The 24,906-nt window shown below is 40.4% G+C and overlaps 2 protein-coding genes across 2 annotated transcripts; both read right to left on the bottom strand.

Annotated features, from left to right (window-relative positions):
* Window positions 1-9,112: 9,112 nt before the first annotated feature.
* Window positions 9,113-10,350, bottom strand: LOC133295656 (uncharacterized). The gene is made up of 3 exons (XM_061494500.1): window positions 9,616-10,350; window positions 9,477-9,573; window positions 9,113-9,147 (listed from the first exon to the last, which is right to left on the bottom strand). The coding sequence occupies exons 1-3, from the start codon at window positions 10,348-10,350 to the stop codon at window positions 9,113-9,115; spliced, it is 867 nt and encodes a 288-aa protein (XP_061350484.1).
* A 1,890-nt stretch (window positions 10,351-12,240) lies between these two features.
* LOC133295658 (5-formyltetrahydrofolate cyclo-ligase-like protein COG0212) lies at window positions 12,241-23,554 on the bottom strand. The gene is given in 7 exon segments (XM_061494502.1): window positions 12,241-12,549; window positions 12,552-12,575; window positions 12,800-12,925; window positions 13,654-13,729; window positions 14,114-14,340; window positions 21,726-21,816; window positions 23,158-23,554. Coding segments are annotated over 7 exon segments (1,068 nt in total). The 5' UTR covers window position 23,554; the 3' UTR covers window positions 12,241-12,421.
* Between the last annotated feature and the right edge of the window lie 1,352 nt (window positions 23,555-24,906).

Genomic DNA, 24,906 nt, shown 5'->3' with positions numbered 1-24,906 from the left:
TGTGTTTATACTATTCTACTGATCAGAGAAGTGCAGGAATACGTCTATTACCCACACAGTATCAGCCCATGTTGTACCAGCTCATGCTGTATCCGCCCACAGGATCGCCCTATGGCCTCCTGTGTAGGCGTCACACCACATACATATCATAAAGCATTTGCACTTAACAGCTCCGTAGCATTTCAATAAAAATAGTACATGAAAACATATCATGCACATAAACCATCCCCCCATGGAACATGGTGGAACCAACAGTGGCTAAACCGAGGACACAAAAGCTTACCTTGTAAGCTAGCTATCCAAACCAAGAGTCCACACCAGCTCAAAGCCCAAACACAGCAGAATCACAATCTGTTTCGGACCACAAATATTATCAATATTTAGGCACAACAAGCATACGATTTAAAGACAGCACCCTTCTTTTACATTTTACGTCTTTAGGCTTCTCACAAAGCCACAAGCCCTTAATCCCTTGATTCTGACTTACATTAATTATTACAGAAGTTCAACTTCATCAATCTAGGGTCCACTAACCCCCAATAGCCTTCTGTATGAACAGTGCAGCTACTGTTCTTCGAAAACCCAGAATATCCGGATATATGTCGGGGCCATATCCGGATATCAATATCCGGATCTCATATCCGGATATGCATATCCGGATATCCATATTCGGATATCTCAAAGCCCATTTCCGGATATCATATCCGGATATTTCGCGACAGAATGCAGTTCTGCATTTCGCGAGATATCCTTCCAAAGGTTGGGTTTTTCACCCATTAAAACGTTAAAGCATGCATTTTTACTCTGTTCTAGGTTCATATATCAGTTGGTTACTTGTTTAACTCATCAAACATGCCAAGACACCATCTTTAATCAACTAAAATCATGATCAAAGGTTCAACACTTACCCCAAGCTCCAAAACAGAATGGATGATGCTCTTGGAGCTCTCTACACAACCTCAACAGTTCTGACTTGGAGGCAAATGAAATTGGTGCACAAAGGTTGGTTCTTTCTCTTCAAATATCACACTTTGAAGCTCCCAATGCCATGACAATGGCTCTCACACTCAAACCACAAGGTTAGCCCCTCAACACCTCACAAGGCAGCACCAAAACTCAGAAATGATGCACTCTCCTCACTCACAAAACACTCCACTATGTGTTTACCATGATTAAGAGGGAAGAACCAAAAAAAAAAGGTGACAACTTGGGCTATTTCATGAAGGAAATGGAGGTGGCTAGCCTTGGAGAGCACACACTCAGAAAGGAAGCACGTAGAGAATGATAAATCTGACCTAAAAATCTGTGCCATGGCTATTTATACTCGAATTAAGTTTAATCGCACTGTATTAGCGCTAAATGCTACGCCTAGCATTTTAATCCCAAACTGTGGAATCTGATCCTACTCATTTTTCTAAGATTTATCATATTTTTATATTATTTTTCGCAGCACCTTTCCTGTACGCGCTTTTCCATAGCCAGTATCAATTCTGGCACCAGTTCTTATTATTTTGACCTGAAACTTGTTTTACTAGTCCTACATATTATTCCAAGAATATTCATGCACTTATTATAATTTTCCGGGATACTTCACCGGCACACATTTATACCGGGTAGCAGAACCGGTATCTGCACTTTTCATCCGAAAAGAGACTTTCAGCATTCTTAATCACTTTCTATATTTATTTAAGCCTTCTCATAATTATTAGGGTCAATTATGGAATTATTTCCTAATTCTCATATGTATATAATTAATTTCCTTAATTAACGGTGCGGGTTCTTACATTCACCCCCATGTTTAGGATTTTGTCCTCAAAATCATAAACATATTTGTCTCGAAACGCGGGATATTGCTGGAGAAGCTCGTCCTCTCGCTCCCAGAATTACCCTTCAGGAATTCTTCCCGTTCATCGTATTTCGACCATCAAAATGATCATACTCCGCAGCTGCTTCTCGCCACGATCGAGAATTTTGAGTGGTACGATGGGAGATCTTCAGGTTCTCCCGAACCTCCACAACGTCCGGTTGCACCACGTGCGAAGGATCCGGTACAAACTTGCGAAGTTGAGACACGTCGTGGGTGCTGGCCAAGTTCGGAGGCAAGGCAAACCGGTAGGCAACAGGTCCTACGCTACCACGTAACTGGTATGGCCCAATGAATCGTGGGCTCAGCTTCCTCACTCCGAGTGCCCGAACAACACCGGTGACAGTGAAAGTCTCACAACACGTGCTCACCCTTACTGAACTCCAGTGGACGATGCTTAACTTCAATGTAGTTCTCCTGGCGACTCTGCGCCTGCTTCAGCTTTCCTCTTTCCTCTGATCATCTGTCTCGGCAGGTGGTAAATTGGACAAGGTCCAATCCAAACAACTCTTTATTTCCAACCTCAGACCAACAGGTAGGAGTTCTACACCTCCTACCAAACAGCGCATCGTAGGGTTTCATGCCCAGGCTAGCAAGGAAAACACGTTTGCACACAAACTCAACCGATGGAAGGTACCTATCCCATGCTGAGCCCTGCACCAAAGTGCAAGCTCTCAACATGTCCTCCAAGACCTGGATGGTCCGCTCAGTCTGTCCAGCAGTCTGAGGGTAATAGGTTGTACTCAGTAGCAACTGAGTCCCAAAAGCTCTCTGCAACGCCTCCCCTAACCGAGATGTGAACTTCGGGTCCCTATCACTAATGATACACTCGGGCAACCCATGAAGCCTCACGATCTCGCGAACGAAAGTTTGGCCAACTGCTTTGATGAGAAGCTCACCTTTACCGGAAGAAAATGGGCAGACTTGACAATCTGTCCACAATTACCCAAAAAAAGTCAAGACCAACCTGAGTCTTAGGCCAATCCATCACGAAGTTCATGGAAGTGCTTTCCCATTTCCAATCCGAAATCTCAAGAGGTTGACGTTTACCAGACGGCTTCTGGTGTTCTATCTTCACCTTCTGGCAAGTCAAACACTTGGACACATACACAGCTATGTCCTTCTTCATTCCTGGCCACCAGAAATTTCTCTTCAAGTCTTGATACATCTTTGTCGCACCAGGGTGAACAGTAAAATGGCCCTTATGGGCCTCTACCATAACCTCTTCAGTCAAAGGACCTCGGGGAATCACAATCCGCTTCTGAAACAACAGAAGTCCATCCTAATTCCAAGACACACCGTCTTGGTTCTTCACGTAGTCAAGGCACTCTCTCTGCATTTGCACATCTTGGATTTTCTCCATTAGCTCATTTTTGACTCTCACAGTCTCAATTTCGAGAAGTGCATCCTTCAAATCTTGAAACTCCTTATTGACATCCAAATGCCAAACGATTTTCTGGGGTCACCAGTCACCTTCTCGATAAAGTGACCTGACCCCACAACTCAAAACTACACAACATACGAGTGAGTTTGGTCCTATTCCATGACTCTAACCTGAACAAGACTTACCATTCATAATCAATATCTTCAAAATAAATTCATATTCATTTCACAGTACTAAATCATCATTATGTTCGTTTCAACCAATACATGTTAGTTAACATACTCATTTACATAGTAACGTACCTCGGTTCACGTACACCTGCAAAATTTTCAATCTCAATAACATAATAAACCAAAAACTCTAAGTAACGGTATACCTCAATCTTCATGGTATCTGCAAAATCGAGAGTCAGTCCAAGGTGAAATAACATTGATATTTTACCACAGTTCATCGTACTTATTTCATGCTTAACACTACCCATGGTGTTAACATGCCAACTACTCATGACACATATCAATAATCACATAAAATTCTAGAGTCATGGAGACCACTCAACTCACAACTACTTGTACATGCACTGCCTCGCATACACAAGATTACATGTGGCCTTGCCACAAATTCCAAGTGTTACACACTCAGTTTCCCTAAAGAGAATTTCATATCCTCAAACAGAGCACCATCACGCTTAAGTAATGGCATAAGGCATCTTGCCTCAATAACAACATGATCGGTGCTTCCCATGGAGACACGCTCCGTCGGATGAAGTCTTTCGCCGAAAGACCCTCAGAAAGCTATTTCAACACAGCCAACTCTGGTGGCGACATCCGGTATGAAGCTAATAACAAGGCCCCACACCAGGCAATCAACTCAATAGAGAACGCTATCTACCACTGTGGCGGACACTCAAAAATCTCCTCAGGAAGCACCTCGAGGAATTCCTTCACCACAGGAATGCAGTGAGATCCTCCTGTGTCCCACTCACCAAACCTCCCAACATAACATAACCAATGTCCCTGCTCACAAGGCTCTCCTAGCCCGTAGCAATAAAAGGCGAGGAACTGGTTGTGGAATCACACAGAGACATCAACACCCGCTAGGCACAACAATCAATCATCACACAGTTTCTGGACAACACATCCCTGCCCGGAATGATTTCCAGATTAGCCATCGGCAATCCAATCAGATCTACCGAGAACTCACGGCCGTCCCACTAAAACACGACATCTCGATGTACAGTGGTAGTATCACACTTTCCTCCGGTGGGGGTAGTCAACCGCAACGGTGGAGAAAGCACAAACATGGGCAACTCAAGCCCCACAGCAATCGGGGTAGCAATAAAGGAATGCGTAGCCCCAGAGTCAAATAATACATCTACAGAAGATCCACCAATGTAAGCAGTACCTCTGACAAGGTTCAGAGCTCGGTCGGACTACTGACGATCCAAAGGGTAAACTCGCCCCATGGTAGGTGGCACAACAGGTGCCGCTGTAGGTGGAAGGGGAACCATCTGAAGTGGAACTGCCTGAACAGCTGCAGCTCTTGCCGTCGACGCGGACACTCTCTAGCATAGTGGCCCTTCTTGCCACACTAGAAACAAATAGTCTGGCCGGTAGCACACGGCCCCAGATGAACCTTCCCACATCCCGTGCATCGGGGAGTGGGAGGTCTCACTGAACTCCCCTGAGTGAAAGTCCTCTTGAACTGACTACGCGCCTGCCTAGCAGCCAACTGCTTTCCTTTTCCCTTCCCAGCAAAGGTGGAGGCGGCGGTGGAGGTGGTGGCGAGGAAACTGACCAACAGCAGGACCCGCCCTCATCTACTCCAACATGACCCTCATCATGGTCATGTTTGCCAGCCGGTTCGCCTCAAGAGCATCCTCTGTGGCCTTCTGGTTCTCTTCTCTAGCGGCTTCCATCATTGCCACATTGGCCAATCTAGTGGCCTCCTGCATCTCAACCAATGCAGTCAGGATTGGGTCAGGTTGACCCTCAGCGGTCTCGCGGGTTCTCCTGAAATTTACCATGACTCTGCACAAGTTACACAAATTATGAGTTGAACAGGCCCACGCAATGTGATCTAATGTGCATCATCATAATAAAACTCAGCGGAGCAAACACATAAGACAGACACAACCAAACATCTTAAGTTATTGCAATACATACAGGCTTTTCCCTCGAACCATTGCTCTGATACCATAAAAAGTAACACCCTGTGTTAACCCGGTTTGTTAACATGTCATCGTATTAAGCCACGCTTAATTTAAAAATACGGAATATCTTTTTTCTTTTCAATTATGACGTCATTATCCTTACCAAGTTGAATTACTTAATTCATTTCCAAAACATCGCCTGTATGAATATTGCAAAAGACAACTAACTGAAATACCTCATTAATTAATATCATAAATATGTCTCTAGTCACGGAACTACAACACGTAGACTGGACAACCTGATAGTTTATACAACACAGATAAGCTTTAACAAGACGGAAATCAAAGTGGCATGGACAAACCCCATGCTCACCAAATAAGGCACAAGCCCAACAACAGTCTCAACTCAATAATCATAAATGACAGAAAACATAAACAGCAACCAAGTCCACAACATGCCAGCATACAGCATAATAACATGATAACAGCATAATCTAACTCAGCTCCGGCCTCTTACCGCCCGAGGTCTCAACCCCCGAGTTACCTGAACCTGAAATAAGCGTCCCCAAACGTGGGGTGAGATCTCTAAACAAGAAATCTCAGTAAGACAAGGGGTCCTCAAGGATCTTCCACCCCAAGCTCACTTACATGTGCAATATAAGTTCAAAAGCCATTTAACAGTATAAGTTCCAAAACAGTGCAATGCAGCAGATAATCATGTCATGTGTGTTTATATTATTCTACTGATCAGAGAAGTGCAGGAATACGTCTATTACCCACACAATATCAGCTCATGTTGTACCAGCCCATGTTGTATCCGCCCACAGGATCGCCCCATGGCCTCCTGTGTAGGCGTCACACCACATACATATCATAAATCATTTGCACTTAACAGCTCCATAGCATTTCAATAAAAACAGTACATGAAAACACATCATGCATATAAACCATCCCCCCATGGAACATGGTGGAACCAACAGTGGCTAAACTGAGGACACGAAAGCTTACCTTGTAAGCTAGCTATCCAAACCAAGAGTCCACACCAGCTTAAAGCCCAAACACAGCAGAATCACAATCTGTTTCGGACCAACAATATTATCAATATTTAGGCACAACAAGCATACGATTTAAAGACAACGCCCTTCCTTTATGTTTTACGTCTTTAGGCTTCTCACAAAGCCACAAGCCCTTAATCCCTTGATTCTGACTTACATTAATTATTACAGAAGTTCAACTTCATCAATCTAGGGTTCACTAACCCCCAATAGCCTTTTGTATGAACAGTGCAGCTACTGTTCTTCGAAAACCCAGAATATCCGGATATATGTCGGGGTCATATTCGGATATCAATATTCGGATATCATATCTGGATATGCATGCATATCTGGATATCCATATTCGGATATCTCAAAGCCCATATCCGGATATCAATATCGGGATATCCATATCCGGATATTTCGCGACAGAATGCAGTTTCTGCATTTCGCGAGATATCCTTCCAAAGGTTGGGTTTTTCACCCATTAAAACGTTAAAGCATGCATTTTTACTCTGTTCTAGGTTCATATATTAGTTGGTTACTTTCGCGAGATATCCTTCCAAAGGTTGGATTGAAGCAGTCACCTCGTGCCTGGTTAGTATGAGCCAGATATATACAAGGAGCACAGTAAGCTTCCCATTTTGGGAGTGCTTGAAGAAAGAGTGTGATTTCCTTGACTCTGTCTGTATCCTAAGGTCATCATAACCTTAGTAAACCTTCCAAACCAGGCACGAGGTGACTGCTTCAATCCATACAAAGTCTTTTTTAATCTACAAACTTTATTTTCTCCATTCACAGAATCAAAACCAGGCGGGATTTCCATGTAGACTTCTTCTTCTAACTTACCATTGAGGAAGGCATTCTTCACATCAAATTGATTTATATCCCAATTGTAATAGGCAGCAAGGGATAGCAATACTCTCACTGTATTCATCTTTGCACTGGAGCAAAGGTTTCTTCATAATCAATGTCATAGGTCTGAGTGTAACCTTTGGCGACTAATCGAGCCTTGTATCTCTCAAGAGTGCCATCAGAATTATACTTCAGGACATAAACTCATCTGCACCCTACTGCTTTCTTTCCGTTGGGTCTATCAATAACCTCCCATGTTTTATTTTCTCCAACGCATTCATCTCCTCTTGCATGGCTTGAGCCCAATTTCCATCTTTCAAAGCTTCATGTACTGATTTTGGGATTGAAATAGAATCTAGTGCTGAAACAAAACTTTGTGCTGCACAGAAAGATTAGTAGAGGAAACAAAATGGGAGATAGGGTATTGAGTACAAGAGGGATAGGAGGAACAAGATTTCTTGGAACAAGATCTTTTTCCTTTTCTTAGGGCAATGGGTAAATCATCAGAATCAGTAGTAATGGGTAAGTCATCAGAAGTATTAATATCATGATCAGAAATATGAGATTCGGGACTTACCAGTGGTTCAGACGATTGAGGTTGCTGGTGAGGCAATGTGGGTTGTTTCCTTCTATGATATACCAACTCAGGTGTCACAATCTTCCGTATCTCTGGTGTACTTGATGGATCAGTCACAGGAGGATCAAACACAAGAGGATCAGACACAGACACAGAAGGAACCAAAACAAGAGGAAGAGGTGAAGGAGTAGACACTGAAGATTCAAACTCAAAGAAGGAAGGTGATGAGTTTTCTGGTGAATTATTCTCCCCCTAAAGATGAGGATCTTTGAAAAAAGACTCAGATTCCTGGAACGTAACATCCACAGAAACAAAAAATTTCTGACTGCTAGGGTGATAGCACTTGTAGCCCTTCTTATCAGGAGCATAACCAAGGAAAACACATTTAAGAGCCCTAGGATCTAACTTACTACAATGCTGTTTATGAACATGAACAAAGAAAACACATCGAAACACTCGAGGAGGAAGACTTTGCAAAGTTGGAACAAAAGGAAAAAAAGAAGTCATTGAGTGAATAGGACTTACATTATCAAGAACCCGAGTGGGTAGACGGTTGATCAAGAACGCTGTAGTAAGAATGGCATCTCCCCAATAGCATTTGGGTACATGTGTTTGAAACAGTAAGGCACAAGCAACTTCAAGAAGGTGACGATTCTTTCTTTCAACAACCCCATTTTGTTGATGGGTGTCTACACAAGTAAGTTCATGAATCATACCTTGACTTCGTATAAATTGGGAAAAATAGTGATTAACATATTTAGTACCATTATCTGTCCTTAGTCTTTTGATTTATTTACCAAATTGGGTCTCAACCATTTTATAAAATTGAAAGAATAGTTGTGGTACCTCAGACTTTTCACGCATTAAGTAAACCCAAGTTACACGAGTGCAATCATCAATAAAAGAAACAAACCATTTATTACCAGAAGAATGAGGGACTTTAGAAGGACCCCAAACATCAGAATGAATAAGATCAAAAGGTTCAACACTATTAGTAATACTCGAAGGAAAAGATGCACGATGATACTTAGCAAACTCACAAACATCAAAATGAAAAGACTCAACAGACTTAGATAAAAACAAAGACGAAAATAAAGACTTGAGTAAACTAAACGGAGGATGTCCCAAGCGCTTATGATGAAGCCAAATCAGAGAATCAGCAGTTGACTGGCCATGTGACAGCAAGATGTGATCCTTAACATTAGTTGTGGGAGATTGTGACACCAGATAGTACAGTCCACCTTGCTCTTTAGCACCCCGGATCGTCTTCCTCGTGGCGAGATCCTGAAAAACACAGTGAGTAGGGAAGAAGGTTACAGTGAAATTCAAATCTTTTGTGATTTTATGAATAGAAAGAAGATTAGTAGAAAGTTTAGGGACATGAAGAGCATCTTTGAGATGTAAGGAAGGCTGTAATTTTATGTTACAAGAACCCGCAACCGATGTATGTGAGCCATCAGCTACGACTATTGTATGAGTGCCAATGGTAGGGCTATAAGAAACAAATGAGTCAGCACAACAAGCCATATGATCAGTAGCACCAGAATCAACAACCCATGAATGTTTAAAATCAATACATGAAGTAAGAAAAGAATAGATATTGGAGCTCATACCAGTCATAGCCAAATCACTAGTACCAGATGGCTTACTCAGAGAATCAAATATGGTCCAGAGTCGTTCCAACTCATCTTGACGAAATACAGGTTGGGTCTCATTAGGTGCAGGAGCTATATCAGAAGAAGTAAAATGCACTTGACCACTCATCCTTGCCATCTTTTCTAAGACTTTTTGCTTTCCATGGAGACGAAAGCATAGGTCCTTGATATGACCGGTTCTTCTACAGTAAGAACACCAGCGATCATCTTTCTTGGGTCTAGAAGATGCACCATCAGAAAATTTTGTAAAAGAATTCCCTTGAGAAGAGACATTCTTTTTTGTAGAAATCATAACAGACCCATCAGTGGGTTTAGAGGCAGCGCCATCATGTGATGACAGCATGGTAGATTTATCAGAGTTCATCATAACTCCCCGACGACTTTCCTCCCCCCGAACAGTATTGAAAACAGCAGAAAGAGATGGAAAAGTCTCTTTGCCAAGTATCTGAACCCGAATAGGATCATACTCGGGATTCAAACCAGCAAGAAAATCAAAAATACGTTCATTTTCCACCTCCTTGGCTAAAGTAGTAGCATCTGCAGTACATTGCATCTTCAAACTCTGAAATTGATCAAGTTCAATCCGCAACTCCTTCAAAGTACCATAGTAAGCAGTCACTAATGAGGAGTCTTGTTTCATAGAAAATATTTTATTGCGCAATTCATAGCGCGCAGCCATATCCTGTTTCAAGGAATAAGTTGAACGAACAGTGTCCCAAATCTCCTGAGCAGAAGACAAAAACATACAGTGACGACCCACTTCAGGAGTCATCGAGTTCCATAACCAAGTCATGATAAGGGAATCTTCATTATCCCAAACAGCAAACTTCATGTCACTTTCGCAGGAGCAAGGCCATCAAGATGAGCAATCTTATTGGGACTCTTGATGGTAGTGCGAATAAGCTGGGACCATGACAAGTAGTTTGATCCTTCAAGACGATAGCTCTGATGTAGATTGGGAAGATCATTGTGGCCAAGTGGGGTATCACCAAACTGTGTAGTTTGTGAAACAGTTGACTCATTGTCATTCTCGGCCATGCTGCACTAAAAAAGTTAACAAACAGCAGTAAAATCAACCAAACAGAATATCAAATGAACTCCGATCAGAAAAACAACCACAGATCCAGACAGAGAACAAGGAGACGAGAAGAATGGCGGTGGTCCGAGGCCAAAATAAGGCTGCACACGCCTCCACGCGCCGGTGGAGTTGGCTGCGCGTGGGCTTCACGAGCTGGAGTTTGGACGGCGCGTGGGTTGTCTTCTCCGGCTGAAATTTTTGCACCATGGTCGTCCAGCGAGCGCGCACCTGTCTGTTGGTGGTCTCGGTTGAAAAGTCACCGGAAAGTGGTCCAAACGCGATGACAGACCTGTTTGGAGGTGTTTGTGTAACATCCCGAGCGCTGACGAGGGCGGGGAGTGATCGCCGGTGCAAAGAGGCACGGACAAGGAGCGGCTCCTGACAGGCTTCTAGTGGAGGGTTACATGCATGAATGAATCGAATTGACACCTGAAAGATAGGGATTCCAAAGACTGTGCAGGTGTGAGACTGCACAGTTTGGGATAGCTTATAAGAATTAATTGGTACTACCTATGCTAACAAGATGCATATGCTCCTCAGTAGCCCGGATAGGAAGAACTCCACAGTTAAACGTGCTTGACTTGGAGCAATTCTGTGATGGGTGACCTCCTGGGAAGTTTTCCCGGGAAGTGTGCGAGTGAGGAAAAAGCACACTGAAAAGTCTCGTGTTAGTATGTGGGGATAGTCATTGATTCTTGAAGCGGTCTGGCGTTACAGTTTGCGGCTGAGAAACAGTGTAATCGATGTTCGCGGCTGTAATCGAAGAAAATAACGGTGAACAGTAGTCCTCTTGGTCCAAAAGGTCCCCGAAAAATTTTTCCAGTGCCAACTGATGGCAGCAAGAGGCAAAGAAATCAGGGTTTTTGCTCTAAAGGCAAATAGGCGCGGAAGCAGAGCCCTCAGATCTAGAGCTCTGATACCAACTTGAAAAAGGGTATTCTGATATATTATTAAATTGTAAATCATCTGTACAAAAGGGTTCTCTATTTATAGAGATACAAGACCTAGAATACTTGACCTAATAGGCTAAGTCCAATACAATAAATAACAAATAAATAAATAATAATAATATTTACAACATATATATATATATAGGTAGATCCTTTGACACCGGTGTCAAATTTCAATTTTGACACCTCATCTGAGAGCCGTTAGATAAAAAAAAAATCAACAACTCTGATTTGCAAGCATGTGACACCATTGATTTTTTTTATCTAACGGGTCTCAGATGAAGTGTCAAAATTAAAATTTGACACCGGTGTAAAAGGATCCTACCTCATATATATATATATATATATATATATATATATATATATATATATATATATATATATATATATGGTAAAAATATGTCATTTTAAAGGACACAATTTTGTGTCGTGTTAGACAAAAGGACATCATTTGTGTATATTTTTTTACATTATCTCTCATTCGTAAAATTAGGAAGAGAGAGAAAATTGAGGAAATAAAATATAAAAAATCATCAATTATGCATCGACGTTGTTTTATCTAAAATGACACAAAGTTATTTCTTTTAAAATGACAAATATTTTTCATATATATATATATATATATATATATATATATATATATATATATATATATATATATATATATATATATATATATAGGTATAATGTCTCTCATGTAGGAGATAAATTTTATCTCCTACATACACATAAAAGTATATGAAATCTATGTTTTCTTTTTCTCTCTGTTCTCTTCACCTGATCACACATGAGCCTCACATATTTATATGTGTGTAGGAGATAATTTTATCTTCTACAATATATATACATATATATTAAAATTCATATTTACATACTTAACCCCTTCGACTACGTTGAGCAGTAGGGGGTAATTTCTCTGATGGACCAGTAGGAAGCTTCTGTCCAGTCTCTCGTTCAATCCTCTTCTTGAGCTCTCTAAGTATACGAATTTGTCCCAGCTTCTCGGAGACAACTTGTCCCAATAAATTCCTGTAGGGAATGAAGGTTTTAATCTCTGAAGAATAAGTTTTGACATCCAATATGGGAAAGAAAAACAAGCTACATCAGTCAAAGTTGAAACAGAAATTACAACTTTAAAAGGGTATCTCAATTATTTATAAACTAAAGGATAATCCCCGCTCACTATAACCCCTATTTAGAAGAAAGGAACTGTTGGCAAAAAATGCAAAGTCAGATAGCAATGTTTCACCAACCTTGAGGTTTTAGAATACATGTGTGTGTGAAAATGACCTGCGTCGGAGTACAAATGATATCCACGGGTACATCATGGATTAACAGCTTTTCAACTGGAATATCATCCACCAATTGGCAGTCATGCACTGCGAGGGAAGTTCTCATTATGTTATACACCAAATAAGGAAAATTATAGATTTTACATACGACACAAATAAATTAGTAGAGGGCAAGACTTGAAACAGTGGTAAGGTTGTTTCTCATGACTGGAAAGTCACATTTTCGAGTCTGAGAAAACCCTCTTGCAAAAATATAAGGATCATAATGCAGCATACAATCAATCATCACCCCTATCCACACAAGTTGAAGAGCCTTATGCACAGGGAAATTTACAAGAATAAATTCGTAACTGAGTATGACTGCACGTTAAGAAACAGTATGGAGGGACCATGGAAGATATTGCACAATTAGCATGTCTGTGTTAATGCAAGAAGATTACTTTACTTTCAAGTGCTTCCCCTGCCCCACTATCACTTTCTCAAAACAACAAACGATTATTTTGCGACCCCAGATCCGTTCAACCTAAATAATCCTTTATATTTTATAAAGGTTAGAGAATCATATGTGAAAACAAAAATAATCTAAAAAATCCAAGGTAAATTATTCTCATTAAGGAGAAATTTTTCCTTTTTTGAAAACAATAATTGAGGTTCTATAAACAAGTTTGTCATAACCATGTTTTGAAACATGGAATAAGCATGAATATACATACATTAAATTGCTCTAGCTGTCCAAATTTTGTCTTTGAAATGTCCAAGAGAAACCTTCAAATGAATGGCTAAGGGAAAATGGCAAAGGCAAGAACCAAAATTACCAGAAGTAACAACTGGTGTTGAATCATCGATAGCTCCCATGTACCGCAGCATACCATATTCAAGTTCTGCAAATCCCTGCACTTCAGTCCTCTATTAGTTGAAGGAACAATCAAGTTCACAATCCATTAACAGATTAAAAGGTCACACATCAGCTAAATTAACTATTCCGTACATTCCTATTGGTATATATTGTCAGATAGCACAGTAGGGAAAAAAATCTTTGGGAGGCCTTGCAACTAGACTGTGGTTAGTTTCCCATAGACCTATCAGTTCATTGGCTAGAAAATTTTATAACATTTAAATAAATAGAAAAGTCAATGCAAACTTTTAAACCCAGGATCATACACGTTGCCAAGGAAAGATAATCTAATTTTATTGTTCTGGCCTTTTAATGGATAAGCAAGCAAATGATCTGGAGATTAAACATGAATATAAAAAGTAAAAGACATTTAACTATACCTCTCCCTTTCCCAATCGAGCACCTGTCCTTGGGTCAACAGCAACAGATCCAATAACAATAAGATCTACCTTTATCTTTTCATCTAACCCAATTGGCCGTCCATGTTTGGCAACCCCGACAGAAGTGCAGGCTTCCTTGATGGTACTCAAGGTTAACATATTGGAATCCAGTATAGAGAAAAAACCTGTTCTCAGCCGTGGCTGAGGAGTTAACAACTTCTTTCCATCTGAACAGATATTGAAGAGAGAATTAAAAGACAACCATGAGAAGAAGGAGAAGGAGAAAATGAACCTTAAAATCTCAAACTCTCATTTCATTAGTGGTTGGTCTCTATCAGAATACCACTAAGAAACTTCAACTGAACTAAAACAGAAATTGTGTTCAATTTAATAACATTAATGCAGAAATTAAAGGATAATGTGAAGCAATTGGAGAGGCTTCACTCTCTCCCAAGATCCTAATTCTTCTATTCTGATTCTCGATGCCCTTCTCTCTCATCACCAGTAGGAGTGATAAACGAATCAGGGGCCTTTCAGGGGCTTTTGACTCGGCTCGGCTCAACTCGTGAAGGCCTGAGCTTACATGCCTAATATTGGTTGTTGGAACCAAGTTTAGACTTATATAAAAGCTCGTTTAATAAAAAGGTCTCATGCTCCAATTCAAAAGCTCGGCCTTAGAGCCTCTCAGGCTGGCCTAGTATATTATTTTATTTTATTTTTATATTTTTTATACTACTTGTAATAGCCTTCTCCCTCTCTCCTCAATCCATTTCACCCCATTTTATTAGTTAAAAACACTTTTTAAATGAATTTGTTCTATATTATGCTGTTTGGATATATATTGAATTTATGAATATTTATGGAATCACCAGCGTTATTTAATCTTCCTTCGCTCACGCTGTGCTGTGTTCCCTCATTCTGTTGCAACAAACTAGCTGAGTCATCAATTGTTGAGTCATCAATTGGATCAATGTTGGTTGAGGTCCAAATCCTTCTATGCTTGTCCCTTCTATACACATTGGGCTTGGGCTTGGGCTTGGGCTTGGGTTGGGTTGTATCATATTCTCATTCGGTTTAGTTAGATCATAAAGGGCCAATAACAAACTAAGTCTCGCACTTTCACTTGTCAAAATAGTAAGGCCAATCAAGTGTGAAAATAGCAGCCCCCAACAATCAACAAAATGTAGGTATACTGGTACGAACCTTGAAAGAGCCTCATCTCAAAAGTTAGCTCGTAAGGTAGGAGAGCTCAAAGTCCATATAAACCCCACAGTAGAACCTTATGTTTCTAATATGGGATTTCAAGTCCCACGCTTTACAAATGGATCATAACATCCTACCATGCTCCACTCCAGATGGTTCCCATTCCACCGACAGCGGCACCTGCAGTGCGACCTGCTACCGGTCGTGTGTACACTTTGGACCGTCAGCAGTCGGACCGAGCTCCGAACCTTGTTAGAGGTACTGTTTCCATTGGTGGAATTACTGTTGATGCTTTGTTTGATTCCGGGGCTACGCATTCTTTTGTTGCAACCCCAATTGTTGTGGGGCTTGAATTGCCCAGTGCTGTGCTTTCTCCACCGTTGCTGGTGACTACTGCCACCGGAGAAAAGTACGATACCTCCACTGTACATCGAGATGTCGTGTTTCAGTGAGATGGCCGTGATTTCTCGGTAGATCTGATAGGATTGCCGATGGCTAATTTGGAGATCATCCTTGGCATGGATTGGTTGTCCAAGAACTGTGTATTGATTGACTGTTGTGCCAAGCGTGTGGTGATATCTCCATGTGATTCCACAGCCAATTCCTCGCCTTATATTTCGTTGCTGCAGGTTAAGAGAGCCTTGAGAGCAGGGGCATTTGGTTATGTCATGTTGGGAGGTTTGGTGAGTGGGACACAGGAGGATATCACTGGCATTCCTGTGGTGGGGGAATTCCTCAAGGTGTTTCCTTAGGAGATTCATGAGTTTCCACCACAGCGGGAGATAGAGTTCTCCATTGATTTGTTGCCTGGTGTGGGGCCTATTTCATTAGCTCCATATCAGATGTCGCCACCGGAGTTGGCGGAGCTGAAGAAGCACATTGAGGATCTTTCAGCGAAAGACTTCATTCGATCGAGCGTGTCTCCATGGAGAGCACCGGTCATCTTTGTGAAGAAGAAAGACGGGACTATGCGATTTTGCACCGACTACAGGCAGTTGAACAAGGTCACGATCAAGAACAAGTATCCCCTTCCTCGTATTGATGATCTGTTAGATCAACTCAGGGGTGTTTGCGTTTATTCGAAGATTGATCTCCGGTCCAGATACCATCAGATTCGAGTGAAGCCGGAGGATGTCCCTAAGACCGCGTTTCGTTCGAGATACGGTCATTATGAGTATCTGGTGATTCCGTTTGGACTCATCAATGCGCCCGCAGTGTTCATGGATTACATGAACAGGATTTTCCAGCCGTACCTGGATCAGTTTGTGATCGTCTTCATTGACGACATTCTGATTTACTCCAAGACTGAAGAGGAGCATCCGGAGCACCTGAGGATTGTTTTGCAAGTACTGAAGGAGAAAAAGCTTTATGCCTAAGCCTTCGAAATGTGAGTTTTGGCTCAATTCAGTTAAGTTTCTTGGGCATGTGATTTCATCTGAAGGAGTTGCAGTGGATCCCAACAAGATCGAGGTCGTGCTAGATTGGGAGAGGCCCAACACGGTTACCGAACTTAGGAGTTTCTTGGGTTTAGCAGGTTACTACAGGAGGTTCATCAAGGGATTCTCCACGATGGTTCTACCATTGACTTGCCTTACTCGGAAGGAAACTCCGTTTGTGTGGACTCACGAGTGTGAGGAGTGCTTTCAGGATTTGAAGGAGAGATTGACAGCTTCACATGTGTTGATCCTGATCCTGAGGAGCAGTTTGAGCTTTACTGTGATGCTTCTAGAAAGGGGCTGGGCTGTGTTTTGATGCAGACTGGTAGAGTTGTTGCCTATGTTTCGAGGCAGTTGAAGCCTCATGAGGAGAATTACCCGACTCATGATTTGGAGTTGGCTGCTATTGTTTTTGCTTTCAAGATTTGGAGGCATTATCTGTTTGGCATGTAGTTTGCCGTTTTCAGTGACTACAAGAGCTTGAAGTATCTGTTTGATCAGAAAGAGTTGAACAGCGACAAAGAAGATGGATGGAGTTTCTGAAGGACTACGACTTTGAGTTGAAGTACCATCCTGGCAAGGCCAATGTGGTAGCCGATGCTCTGAGCCGGAAATCCGTGAGTCTATCCAGTTTGACGATGGGTGACTACGATGTCATTGAGAAGTTTCGAGACCTGAAGGTGACTTCCTTGTTTAGGGGTCCACTTCTCGAGATGGAGACTGTGAGAGTCAAGAATGAGCTAATGGAGAAGATCCAAGATGCACAAGTGCAGAGAGTGTGTCTGGACTACGTGAAGAACCAAGACGGTGTGTCTTGGAATGAGGATGGACTTCTGATGTTCCAGAAGCGGATCGTGATTCCTCGAGGTCCTTTGACCGAAGAGGTGATGTCAGAAGCCCATAAGGTCCAGTTTACTGTCCACCCTGGTGCGACAAAGATGTATCAAGACTTGAAGAGAAATTTCTGGTGGCCAGGCATGAAGAAGGACATTATTGTTTTTGTGTCCAAGTGTTTGTTTTGTCTGGTAAACTTCAACCTCTTGAGATTCCGGAATGGAAATGGGAGAGCATTTCCATGGACTTCGTGGTGAGTTTGCCGAAGACTCAGGCTGGCTGTGACTCTATATGGGTCATTGTGGACAGATTGACAAAGTCTGCCCACTTTCTTCCGGTAAAGGTGAGCTTCACTAGAGAGCAGTTGCCAAACTGTATGTTCGCGAGATCGTGAGCCTTCATGGGGTGCCCGAGAGTATCATCAGTGATAGGGACCCGAAGTTCACATCTCGGTTCTGGGAGGCGCTGCAGGGAGCTTTTGGGACTCAGTTGAGACTGAGTACAGCCTATCACCCTCAGACTGATCGACAGACTGAGCGGACCATCCAGACCTTGGAGGACATGTTGAGGGCTTGCACTTTGGAGCAGGGTTCAGCATGGGATAGGTACCTGCCATTGGTTGAGAATTTTCCAGGCTAGCCTGGGCATGGCACCCTACGAGGCGTTGTATGGTAGGAGGTGTCATACTCCTACCTGTAGCTCTGAGGTTGGAGATCGTGAGTTGTTCGGCTTGGACTTCGTCCAAGATACCACCCTGCAAATCCAAATGATCAGGGAAAAGCTGAAGCAGGCGCAGAATCGCTAGAAGAGTTACTACGATGTCAAGCATCGTCCACTAGAGTTCAGTGAGGATGAGCACGTGTTTGTGAGACTTTCACCTGTCACCGGTGTTGGTCAGGCACTCGGAGTGAGGAAGCTGAGTCCACGATTCATTGGGCCATACCAGATCCTTCATAGAGTAGGACCTGTTGCCTACCGGCTTACCTTGCCTCCAAACTTGGCCAACATCCACAACGTGTTTCACGTGTCTCAACTTTGGAGGTACATAGCGCACCCTTCGCACATGGTGACCTGATGATGTGGAGGTTCGGGAAAACTTAAAAACTCTCGTCGGACCACTCAAGATTCTCGATCGTGGCGAGAAGAAGCTAAGGAGCAAGATCATTCCGATGGTCAAAGTGCAATGGTCAGGAAGAACTCCTGAGTAGTGTACCTGGGAGCGAGAGGACGAGCTTCTCCGGCAGTATCCCGATTTTCGAGATAGGTATATTTTGATTTTGAGAACAAAATCCTAAAAAGGTGGGGTGAATGTAAGAACTCGCATCGTTAATTAAGGAAATTAGTTAGATAATTATGAGATTAATGAGATAATTCCATAATTGACCCTAATAATTATGAGAAGACTTGCATAATTATAGAGAGTAATTAATAATGCTGAAAGTCGCTTTTCGAACGAAAAGTGCAGATACCGATTCTGCTCCACGGTATAAGTGCGTACCGATGAAGTATCCCGGAAAATTATAATAAGTGCATGAATATTCCTAGAATAATATATAGGACTGCGATTTCAAGTTTCAAGTTAAAATAATGAGAACTGGTGCCAAAACTGATACTGGCTATGTAAAAGCGCGTACCGGAAAAAGTACTGCGAAAAATAAAATAAAAATATGACAAATCCTAGAAAAATGGCTAGGTTCAGAATCCCAAGTTTGGGGTTAAAATGATAAGCGTAGATTTTAATGCTAATACTGCGCGATTAAACTTAAGCGCGCCTATAAATACCCATGGGCACATGATCCTAGGTCAGCTCTTCTTCTACGTAGCATTTTCTGAACCTAGGGAGGCATCCACCTTCTTCCATCTTCTCTCCTCCATTGAAGCTCCAAGAGAGCACATTTCCACTTAATTCCTTCACCAAAGTTGCTTATAAGAGTGTGCTCTAGCCATGGGTGGGTAAAAGTCCAGCCATTTATGAGTTGTGGGTGTTGTGGTGAGTGAGGGAGCTGCTGACTTGGAGGTTGTGAGGTGTGGGAGCCATCTCCATGCCATTTTGAGCTTCATGGTGCCATTTTGATGGAGAAAGATCCAACCTTGTGGTACATTTTCGTGCTCTTGCAAAGTCAGAACCTTTGAGCCTTGTTAGAGAGCTCCAAGAGCCTATCTTTCTGCTGAGTTTGAGCTCCATAGGTATACCTTGAACATTCTCTTTGAAATTTCATGAAAATAGCTTGTTTATGTTATGAAATGAGATAACTTTAATCATTCAAGCTTAGGGTTGTTAATCTAGGGTTAATAAGTGTTAATGAACATCTGTTTTGGGTCAAAACCGAACCTTGGATCATTGGGAGCCATTTTCACTTCGGTTTATGCAGAAAAATTCTGCAGAAAATTGTTCCGCCCGCGTAGTAATCGATTACTTTTGGTTGGTAATCGATTACCATGTTCAGTAACCGATTACCCTGTTTTGTGATAATCGATTACCATGTGCAGTAATCGATTACCATGTCCTTGGTAATCGATTACCCCCTGTGAAAATGACCAGAAACCAGTTTTATGCGTGGAAAAGTCCCCATTTGGGCTTGATGGCCTAGGAAGTTGGTGTTACTGTTGGGAAACAGTGATACCTTTAATTGAGGGACTTAATGCTTGATAATTATGAACTAGAAAAGATGTAATCGAATAACGAAATGTTGTCATAATGAAATGAACCTTTAAAGTATGGTTATTGATGATACTTCTGATATAAACGGATTGTGATCGTGCTGTTTGTGGGCTTTGAGCTTGTGTGGACTCTTGGCTTGGATAGTTAGCTTGCAAGGTAAGCTTTCGTGTCCTCGGTTTAGCCATTGTGTGGTTCCACCATACCCCATGGGGGAATGGTTTATATGCATGATGTGTTACATGCTTTGATATTTGAAATGCTGTTGAGCTTTATGTGCAATTGCTTATAATATGTATGTGTTGTTCCATCTAAACAGTAAGCCTGAGTATGTGGCGTCATACAAGACGGTGATTCCGTGGGTGGGTGCAAGTGGCGTCTTGCACTAATGTGGGTAATAGACGTATATAAATCTTGCATTTCTCTAGCCAGTAGAATAGTATTGACACACATGACATGATTATCTGCTGCATTGCACTGATTTGGAACTTATATTGATTATCTGTTTTAGAACTTATATTGCACATATAAGGAGCTTGGGGTGGAGAGATCCTTGAGGACCCCTTGCCTTACTGAGATTTCTGTTTAGAGATCTCACCCCACGTTTGGGGCGCTTATTTCAGGTTCAGGTAACCCAGGGGTTGAGACCTCGGGCGGCAGGAGGCCGGAGCTTAGTTGATTGATGTTTACCTGCTTATTTTGATTATGTTTGGATGCTGGTTATGTCTGTTGCTATTATGCTATTAGCTTCATTTTGTGATTTATTGAGCTGAAACTATTGTGGGCTTTGTTGCCTTATTTGGTGAGTATGGAGATTGTCCATGCCACTCTATGTTGACTTTGCTGCTTTAGAGTTGAGTTGTATTAATGTATCAGGATTGTGATCCGGACTACGTGTTGTAGTATCGTGATTTTAGAGACTCATAGTTATTTATATATTGAGGTATTTCAGTTAGCTGTCTATTTGCAATTTACATACAGGCAATGTTTTGAAAATGATTAAGTAATCAAGTTGGTAATTGATAATGACGTCATAATTGAAAAAAAAAAGTTATTCCGCAATTTTAATTAAGCGTAACTTAATACGATGACATGTTAACAAACCGGGTATACACGGGGTGTTACACTAAGTGAAGAGTATATAAGTGGACGGACCCATGAACCCAATGCCTTAAGGTTTTGGGTTGAGATGTGGTGTCGGACCCACTTGGTGTACTTGGAGTAACTTGGCTCATTGGTGGTGATCCCCCGCCACGGACTTTTTCTAAACCCGCTTGACATTCCACTTATCATGATCATACATTTTCTTAAAAAAAATTTACTCTCTTGCTATTCCCCAGCTCCCTATAATACTAATACGTCTCAAAATGTGAAAATTAGAAACAAAATCAACAAGGCACCAATCACACAACATGTACATCGATAACAGTGCCCCTCCCCACCCAACACACACACACAAACTCCAAATGAAGTACCTGACCTGAGAGAGTGAGAAACCTGACTTGTTTCTGAGGAGAATCCGGATTAACCTTCACACACTCTGCAACCCGAAACACGTCTAGCTCCCTCATCTGCAAAAACCCACATTAAACAACTCTACTCAAATTCCAATTAACACACCCATTTGTTTCCCGTTCTACCCCAGCACACCCCGTCAAACATTCACACTTTCCCCAATAAAGTGAGACCTTGAGAAATAAGTTTTGATACCAATGAATAACTAACCTTTTATACAAAGGTTGTGTTATATTATTTTTTTTGAGTAAGCAAGGCTGAGTTATATTAATCTAGCCACATAATAGAAAATACTCATGAGATATTTTATAAAATTTAAAATCCAATTATTTCATTTAACTATTTTTTTTTAACATATAGCTCATACTCCAAAATATAAGTAAATGTCAAATATCAATATGAATGTCCACCTGGACGGATCTCAAATTTGGTATATATAATTATTAAAAAATGAGTTATATCAATCCTTTGATCTTCGGTCAGGTTGAGAGAATACCAACCATTATACCAAGGTTATATATAATCATTATAATAACAAAATATCACACAGTTGAATTAATGAAATTAATATTATATGCGGATAGAAAAGCTCAACTAATAGATTACAAATTTACAATCCTAAGCCACTGGATTTGCTCTAGTGGTGAGGGATTTGTATAGGTTGTATTAGATTATGTATTCAATTCCCACATGTATCCAAAAAAAAAATAGATTACAGTCCTTAAATGTGCAAGTGGAATCAGCAACTAAATAGATAATTTGGGGTGTGCATGACAAAGTTATCAGAAACGTTTTTTTCCCCGTCTGTTTTTAGTCTGGAAAATAGAAATGGTAAGAAATAATGATTTATAAAAAATAAAAAAAAATTGCTGTTCAAAAGAATGATAAAACACAAATTGAAAGAAATAAAAAGCAATTTAGTAAATACTTTCTTTTTCCTTGATACATTATTTATTAATTACAGTGTTATCAACATAAAATTCACATTATTTGATTAAAACACTATTTATTAAGGGAGGCGGTTATATTTACCATTATTTTAAGGTTACCATTCTTATCACGTGATTGGTTATTGTTAGATTAATTTAAAATCAACGGTGGTTAATTTTTCCTTTTTTTCGACTGTTGATTTCAATTTTAATCTAAGGATAACCAAAATCAGGGAGCAGAAGTGATAAGCCCAAAATGGTGATAAGCATATCATTCCCCTTAATTAAATACTCTTTCTTTTACTCTTCGCACATAAATAGAACAAAAACTTCCTAGCAGAAATGAAAACAGAATCATCTTCATGTACACCCTTAATTTCACTACAAAAATGTAATACTAAAAAGTACAATAAGTTATTTAAGGCCTAAACCTACGAGATTTAATTAATGCATTAAGGTGAGCCTTACCTTTTCAGCAGCAAGAGAAGCACCAACGAAATTGGGAATCCGGTGGTGAACGGGTCGTGGGTTTTGGGCAAAGTTGTGGGCTTCCATTGTATCCCATATTCTCTTTCGGATTACCCATTTCCAAGCTTTCGGGTCATCTCGTAGGGAAGCCTCCTCCGCCGCCATGGCATGACGGGCGTCGGCGTCGAGGGCGAGCCTCTCCGCCTCGAAAGCCGACTCGTCGAAGGCCTCGTTGTTGTTCTTGTTTTGGGCAATGGTGGCTTCCAGCTTGAACCACCTGCGAGGATTCGAGACAGAACGAAGTTGGGAGCAGGTTGTGTTCAAGAGAGAGAATGTTTTCGAGTTGTTGTTGCTGAGCATTAATGGACATGATAAACGTAGAGTATGTGAATCCATTTTAGGACAACGTCGGGTTTGAAATTATGGTTGGTTAGAACCTCAACTTGAAAATAAATAAATAAAATATTTTCGTCATATTTTATTACGCAGCTATATATTATCAAGTACGAATCACCATACTTCAAAAAAGTCTAACAAATCTTACCAACACTTTAATAATCGTTGTAAAAACGCAAGAAATATTATAACTTGCGTTGCGTTCTAGATTCATTATATTACAATTACGATTTTATTAAATTTAATATAAATATTTAAGATATTTTATATTTCTTTACAAAATTGATGAGTATTATAAGTTTATCTTTATTTTTTTGTTAAATTATTGCATATTAAATATAATACATAAATTAAAAATATTATATAATATCAAAATATGTCTTAATGTGTCAAAATTTAACATCTTTTAAAATTAACATATCAGAATATCGTGTCGTATCCCATATCTCATATCGGCGCAACATAGGTTATATAAATGTGCCAGTAAAAAGTGTAAATTTTGTTAGTTTAATTCAAATTCCAAAGTAACATGTGGATACTGTAATAGGAATAAATCTTTGATCCATCGTATATACACAATTGAGTATATCTTTTTTCCAACTTTTTTTCCAAAAGAAAAAGCTTTTTTAATGTGACTTTAAAAAAAATTCAAAAGTGGTGAAATTTTTTTCAAAGATAGAAAAAAAATATATCGAGTTAAGTATATTTAATATACCAAAAATTTGTTCAGTAATAGATTACAGATTACATAACACCAACGGTACAAAGGGGCGTTCAACGGTGTGCAGAAGGAAAAGTTCATTCTTATGTAATTTTAATATGATCATATCATAGAGAAAAATCCTAAACATAAAGAAATGAATATTGGGTGATAAAAAAATAAGAGAAAAAATATTGGAATATAAATTTATAAAATTATCACAATTTGTTCATTGATTATTAAGATTCTTCCACGTGATATAATTATATTAAATAATATATGAGGGGAATCACTTTCGTGCATAATAATAGTTAAGCATATACATTTTTTTTTTATTTTATATGCTGACCTACTCTAATTTGTTATTAGTAGATGCTGTGAAACTCATTGGATGGATCCAAAACATTAACAAATAGCATCTAAGAGACTAAATTATATCTTTACTTTTATTTATTTGGCGTTAAAAGCTTGCAATATTTGTTCAAAATTATCATGTCAAAATTATAAAAGTTATTACTTGTGTTGCTTTAATCTGCGAAAATTTCTGTCTGTACAAAATAGATGATGAACTTGTTAGAAAGCTGATAACTAGTAAACTTTTTAGCAAACTGCGAACAATATTGTATAGACTTAAATAGGAACCATAATCAGAA

Source organism: Gastrolobium bilobum, unplaced genomic scaffold (genome assembly GCF_033153095.1).
Source record: "Gastrolobium bilobum isolate Gb01-03AN ecotype WA unplaced genomic scaffold, APGP_CSIRO_Gbil_v1 utg12474, whole genome shotgun sequence".
NCBI lineage: Eukaryota > Viridiplantae > Streptophyta > Magnoliopsida > Fabales > Fabaceae > Gastrolobium > Gastrolobium bilobum.
The sequence above is the reverse complement of the archived record's forward strand: the minus strand, read 5'-3'. Positions and strand labels throughout refer to the sequence as shown.